The following is a 6965-nucleotide window of genomic DNA, read 5'->3' as shown; positions in this document are numbered from 1 at the left end:
TATCACTTTTTTTATGTGATTGTGGAATTTCTTTTTTTTTTATCTCTCCAACTTCTAAAAAAAGTGAAAAAAGGAAATATCTATATTATATATATATATATATATATTGACAGGTAAGCAAAATTTGGATGACTTCATTTTATTCATCTAAATTGGAGTTATTTGTTTTTGGTACCATATAAATGATGTTACTAAATTTGCCAATCATGGGATTTATCTTTGTCCTGAATTAATTTTAATTATTCATTTTCTTTAAATACATAAAAGATTGAAATGCTAATATTGAAGAGAAAAACTCCAAAGTCGCAAATAAAATAAAGTAAAATAAGAAATAGGTTTTAATTATACAATGAACTCATTTAACTATCATTTACATGCCAGGTCCCATGATGGAAAATTAAAGGAAGAGCAGCAGCTGTAAGATTTTTCCTTTATTTGATTTCGACTCTTGAATTGAATAATGGAGTTGATGGAATATTTTTGATGTTCGCGTTTCTTATGTTACTTGCCGAACATCCTTACTCTTATATGGCTTTATTTCATTTGGAATGAAACATCATCATCTCTCTCAACTTGTAATTTTTCTATAATTTCTAAAACATTCATAATATATTAATAACATTTAAAAATTTTGTAACATTTTTTTATTTTTTCTAACTTTGTCAATTCATTATGACATTTTAATATTTTTTAAACTTAAGAGCATGTTTGGTTGTGGGCCCCACTTAAGCCCCCTTTATTCTCTTGTTTGGTTCATGGTAATGCTATTACGAGTGTAATACATTTCTGACCTAATCGGTGAAATCCACCGATTTGTAATACATCCTCAAAGCTCAGTTTAGGTGCTGCTTCGTTTACCCTCCCGATTGGCTTCCCCATTGCGTCTCCTCTTCCTTCCTTCTGCCTTCTGCCGATTTGCTCAAGTTTCAACTGATTTGCTCCCTCTGTCTCTCAACCTTTTCTTTTCTTTTTCTTTACAACCAGTCAATGTCAGCTCTTCCATCGACCGCTTCGATAAAGAACAGAAGTGGAACAGTGAATTTTGTTTTTTAATTTCATTTTCCCCTTCTGAATTAGATTTCAGATTAAAACCTCGAAAACTTCAAGGATTTGATTTCAAATTCGAGATCATTCAATGGCTGCCCCTTTTCTTTCTACTCCTTTTCAACCTTACATTTATCAGGTAATATTTCCTTTTTTTCGCAAAACTCTTTTTACTCTTGTATCGGTTTTCTGTTTGTTTCATGATAAATTTAAGGTAAAACTGAGGAGACTCAACCTTGTTTCTTTGCAACTGGCTTGCATTTCAATGGAATTTAGGTTATGTTATGCCATTTGATCTGTTATGTTTAACTCGCATCGTTGAGAAATAATGATTGGGGTTCCCTTAAATAGACTTGACTTTGATTTCACTGTTGAAGTTGATCTGTTTGTAATAAATTTTTATATCACGTTGTTTATTCCTAAGACTTCAGTGATCAAATTGTGAGAGTAGCTAGTATAAGTGCTGAATTCGGTGAACAACAAATATTTGTTAGCTTTAGTGGAAATTAGAATGTTAATCTTGTGTAGTCTAAATGCCTCAGCATGTGTGTGTAAATGCAGCTTATATATATATATATATATAATAGTCTCTTTTTGGTATAAAGTTGTGTAGAGTCAGCAAGATGCTGTGATCCCATTTCAAATATTGGGTGGTGAGGCTCAAATACTTCAGGTACTTCCATGTTCCAAGCTTTTATCTAGAATATTTCATTGAATTTATGCCTATGAGACCCCATGTCTAGGTTTTGAAACCTTTACTTATTTCAATCTTGGTATCGATTCTTTCTTTTAGAAGATAATGTTGAAGCCTCAAGAAGAGGTTATCGCGAAACCTGGTAGGTGGTTGCTTTGCTCTCTGTTATATTCCTTAGTTTTGTTACTGCTACTCTAGTTTTATGCTTTATATGAAGCAGGGTCTTAAAATTACCGGGATAGGCGTTCATTGAAGTTTAAATTGGGTGAGTCTTTCAAGATGGTAAATAACTGTGCTATTGGTTGCTTGGAGTTCAGATCTGTGTTCTACAATGTTATGACAATTTTATATTGCCAAGAATGTATTGTAGTACAAGTATAGTGGGCAGAGGTGTCAGAAGTTCAATAAAACCAAGAAGATATTTTACTAACAATTTAAACCATTTCTCTCTATCATACTGTTCTTCTTTATAGACACAATCATGATACTTCTATGAATTGGATTGTCTGCTAAAGGTGGACAGCTTAGTCAATAAGATGATTCTCTTGCTACATTCTGTTAGTTGTTGTTTGTTATCTTGTAGATGTCAATTCATGCAAAATTCATATGGAAGGTAACAAAATGCAGGGTCCATGTGCTTCATGTCTGGGTCTATTGAAATGGAAAACACTTACTTTTCTTTTTCTCTCTGTCACTCTTTCGATTGGCCTTCTCAACCAGTCGACTTTTTTCTTTTCTTTCTCTCTGTCACTCTTTCGATTGCTCTCAGTTGGTGGGTTTCCAGGTTACTGCTACTGAAAGGTAAAGGCTTCTAACTCTCTTTTGCTCTCAAACTGCTTAATTTTTCTAACTCTCTTTTTCTCTCTGTAATGAGTTTCAATGGCTGCCTTGTTAGTGTCTTTAGCTTTTTTCTGCATGTTAGCAGATTCAAATCATTGCCTTGTTAGTGCATTGACTTCTTCATCGATTATTGCACTGTTAACCTAATCGGTTTCCCCTTTTCTGATTACAGGTTTTTGCATATATGGTTTTTGGTGTAGGGAGGGGTAGATATACATGCATTGCATGCATGGTCTCAAAAGCAGTGGACAAAATGGATCTAATCTTTGATCCCTTAGCTTAGATGTCAAAATTTGTTGGCTTCAGTTCAAAGTTTTATTTATATTTTATATGTAAAATCCCTACTATTTCTCCACTCCTTTTTCAAACCATATCTATTTATTCTTCCATCTCTTAACTTTTCCTAATTCTATCATGCACATGTGATGCATTCCTTTTTTATAACAAGGAAGTTCCAATGTAGTATCATTTTGCATAAAATAAAAGCTAAATCTTAGCAGTTTTGGCCATTGCCATTTAGATATATATTTTTCAAAGGTCTATATTTATCTGTTTCTATTAATAAAAACCATCCATTAAATGGTTGTAACGAATTAACCAAAGGAATCTAAAACAGTAAAAGACAAGTTTTAGTCCAATGTTCAGAAGCTGTTTACTCACCTTTCAAAGCGTTTCATCAAATTAAGAGAGGTTAGATCGACAAATAGGGTGAATTTTTTCAAGATGTTGAATACTTCTTTCTAAAATGATAAATAATTTATCACGAAAAAAAAAGTGCTTCATAATACTTCCTAGTACAATAACAGTGCTTCCTAGTAATTATTTAATAATAATTATGTTAAATAGTATCATATATTATGATTTGAGTAAATTCATATAAGAATATTAATTATTAAGAATTTTATTAAATTATATATTTTAATTATAATATATTTAATAATAATTATGTTAAATTATATTTTATAGTATCATATATTATGATTTGAGTAAATTCATATAAGAATATTGATTATTAAGAATTTTATTAAATTATATATTTTAATTATAATATATTTAATAATAATTATGTTTAAATATGATTAAATTATTTATTATTGATATTAATAATCTTATTAAAATTTAAATAACAATAACAATAATCATTTACCCAAACAAATTTATGTTAAGGATATTCTAGTCATTTTAGTTTTTTCCATTATACTATTACACCTCTATTCCATTCAACCAAACAAAAAAATATTATTACGTGTCTATTCCATTACATTCAACCAAACAATTGATTTGCTATTACACTTCTATTCTATTACACCTCTATTCCATTACGCCTCTATTCCATTACAGCGAACCAAACGTGCTGTAAATGTTTAAAAAAACAATGGAACCTCATAAAATAATTAAAAACAATTAAGTCCTCACAACATAATTAAAAAAAATTAATTAATCCCACAATATCAACCTTTTTTTCATGTTTACTACCACAACCACCATCACAATACCACTTATGTCAACCGCTACATCATCGCTTAGCAACTCATTAAAGGACTTGGGAAAAGGACAATTTTTAGCACTGCGCAAAAATATATATAATTTAGTACTAACAGCACCAAAAGTTCTCGTACTTTAATTTAGGATACGGGTTCATATTATTCCTATATAATCTTTGGAAATATACGAGGCATATAATCATTTTTAGAAAACTCAACCCCTAACCCTCAGGCTAAGTCTAGAATACTCATTACAATTATATATTCTAGCAGCTTACTGAAAAAGAAGATCAAATAGTATTTTCTTGACTTACAACACAAAAGCGTTAAATCCACAATTTAACTAAAATACCAACCACTTTATGAGTTTTACTAGATTTCAACAAATAAATAGGCATGATGAGTTCACAAATAAATTGGCAAATGAATCCCAAACTTAGGTCCTTGGTTTGTTTCTAGGCACTTTTCTCGCCGCAGAGCTTATCGATAAGCTCAGCTGCGTCATGAACAGTTGATATGCTTTGGGCATTGTCCTCTTCCACAGTGATTCCAAACTCTTCCTCAAGCCCCATCACAATCTCGACCTGAAATGCCCATTCTATCGAATTACACACATACTGCTACAAGCAATAAAAAATAATTGACTGACAAGAGGTACAACAAAGAAAAAGAAGGGAAAAAATTCATCAAACTAAAAGAAATGCATACTCTCCTTGGTCCAGCACCCTATCCTACCCAAATAAGGAGTAAAAACAAACAAGATCCAGATATTAAAGAAAAAACTGCTTCAGATGGTTATAAACAGTTAAGTACCGTATCAAGAGAATCGGCTCCAAGTTCAGCAAATTTTGATTCACCTGTGACTGCTTTGTCACTTGGTAGGGCTAGTTGTTTCCTTACTATTTCACATACCTTATCCACTGTCTCTGGTTTGGCCTGCCCAAAACATTTAACTAGGGTATCAGCATTATGTTATTCACAAAAGGTACAACAGTCATTCCTACTTAAATGACCAGGCCATAACAAGCATATTTACAACAAACCCTGAATATGAAGCACAATAAAGTTTAATAAAAGAAGCAGAAATTAATGAATATTTATATACAAAGGACTTCATGCAAAAGCAAAAGAAAAGACAAACATGATAACAGATAAACAGACACTAGAGGCAAGTGACTTGCCAACCATTCCTTGCGCTCCTTAAAGTTAACAAACAGTTAACCATATTTCAAACAATCCCATATAAGAAATATCAAAGATAAGAAAACCATGCACTGGTAGAAGAGAGTCCACAAGTGGATTCATATCTTATCATATCTCTATTTAATTTACAAGTCCATGTTATTTCCCTTATTGTCGTTGGAATGGACACTAAAAAGAAATGTAAATCCCTGTTATATAGCCTTTCACCCTCACTAATGGGTTAGTAGAAACGAATATCATGTCATTCAATGAGAAACATACAGCACATGAAATCCGCAAGCGATCTGGACGCAGCCTAAAGGAGAGGCTGCTTCTTCCCCGGTTCACAAATGAAACCAATTTCAACCCAGAAACCCTGCTTGTAGCCTGTCAAAATGTATTCAACAGAATGAAGATCAGTCAAGAATTCAATTCACATAAAAAGAAGAATATCGAAACAGAATCTACTTGCTCTGTTGCTCTAAGAGGTTGCTAAAAAGCAAAATCATAATAGATTGAATATAAATAAAGGAACTTAAATGCACATCAAATTAAACATAAGTGTACGATATGAAAGCAAAGTAATGCATTATGTTCTCCATATAATTACAATTTTAACATTTAATTATTTACATCCAAATGCACTCTCTTTCTTTTTCTTTTTCTTTTTTTTTCTTTTTTACTTTCAAAAGCAAAACTAGTCTGAAATATGCAAGAAACAGCTAGAAGGGAAAAAAAAGTAGAATTTCAAATCTCAGATCACCCCGTTAAAATCATCCATAAAAGAGTTGAACTAGAAAACTCGAAAGCCTCATTTTGAACAGTAAGAAAACACTAGGAAAAAAAAAGGTAAAATCAAAGCAAGATCGACTAATAGAAGAACCAGATCAGGAAAATATCAAACACAAAAACATAAAAATAAAAGAATAAACAAGAGATCTGATGGAAGGAAAGGAGAGAAGAGAAGAAATACCAGGGTCTGGCGAGGTTGCATAGAGATTGATGAACCAGCAAGGGAAGCCATTAGAAAGTGGTGTTGACAGAAGGAAGGAAGGAAAAGAAGAGAGAAGAGAGGGGAAGTGAAATACGGCGGGAGCACGAAGAGAGTGTGAAGAAGATAGGTAGTTACAGGGTTAGTAAGTAGGGTTTATCCTTTGCTTTTAAAACAGGATAGCTGGATGTTTGTTGACAATAGGATTTGTAATTTTCGATACAAACGGCAAAGTGCAAACAGTGTGGTGGGTTGGCTTTCTGACCGGGCTAGGGATGGGAATTTGTGGTGCTCGGTTAAGGGAGCGGATTTTGTTGATAAGATTGGACTGGATTTTGATTTTTAAAAAATTAAACAGATAACTGGGTTGGGTTAAATCACCCACTATCTCTATTGGCCCAAAATATGTTGGAAATTTTTATACCTCAAAACAGATTGGACTCCCACCGTCCGCTTCTATTCAAAAAATAGCATCATGATTAGCTTAAATTAGTGTTTTTTTTTATTAAAATAATGAAAAAGCTAATATTTATTAATTTTTTTGGTATGATATTTTATACATAAGTGAATATTTATTTTTTTAATTTCAAAAATTAATTTTTTTCCATCCATTTTGAGTTGATTTGACAAACAACACAAGTTCAATGACTAAAAGAGGCGGAAAGATAAATGAAGAATTAAAATAACTTTTTTTTTGTAAAGTTGAAGGGTCAAATGAGTCGTTATGTCT

The 6965-nt window shown here is 32.0% G+C and overlaps 1 protein-coding gene and 1 long non-coding RNA gene across 2 annotated transcripts; one reads left to right on the top strand and one right to left on the bottom strand.

Moving 5' to 3' along the window:
* Window positions 1-1643: 1643 nt before the first annotated feature.
* Window positions 1644-2985, top strand: LOC105804503 (uncharacterized). The gene is made up of 2 exons (XR_008190562.1): window positions 1644-1717; window positions 1838-2985. It is a non-coding gene; the product is annotated as an uncharacterized LOC105804503 (long non-coding RNA).
* Window positions 2986-4340: 1355 nt separating this feature from the next.
* On the bottom strand, window positions 4341-6402 carry LOC105804502 (acyl carrier protein 1, chloroplastic). Its single transcript, XM_012637142.2, has 4 exons — window positions 6218-6402; window positions 5527-5631; window positions 4876-4998; window positions 4341-4646 (listed from the first exon to the last, which is right to left on the bottom strand). The coding sequence occupies exons 1-4, from the start codon at window positions 6266-6268 to the stop codon at window positions 4518-4520; spliced, it is 408 nt and encodes a 135-aa protein (XP_012492596.1). The 5' UTR covers window positions 6269-6402; the 3' UTR covers window positions 4341-4517.
* Between the last annotated feature and the right edge of the window lie 563 nt (window positions 6403-6965).

The sequence above is a fragment of the Gossypium raimondii genome, chromosome 11 (genome assembly GCF_025698545.1).
Source record: "Gossypium raimondii isolate GPD5lz chromosome 11, ASM2569854v1, whole genome shotgun sequence".
In the NCBI taxonomy this organism is placed as follows: domain Eukaryota; kingdom Viridiplantae; phylum Streptophyta; class Magnoliopsida; order Malvales; family Malvaceae; genus Gossypium; species Gossypium raimondii.
Note: the sequence above shows the minus strand (reverse complement) of the source record. Positions and strands in the feature narration are given on the sequence as shown.

Excerpts from the sequence above, each read along its gene's own strand:
- LOC105804502 (XM_012637142.2), bottom strand. The coding sequence starts at position 6,268 with ATGGCTTCCCTTGCTGGTTCATCAATCTCTATGCAACCTCGCCAGACC. Across the intron at positions 5,632-6,217 it reads TGCAACCTCGCCAGACCCTG|GCTACAAGCAGGGTTTCTGG; the intron begins GTATTTCTTCTC and ends ACATTTTGACAG. Across the intron at positions 4,647-4,875 it reads GAGCCGATTCTCTTGATACG|GTCGAGATTGTGATGGGGCT; the intron begins GTACTTAACTGT and ends TGGGCATTTCAG.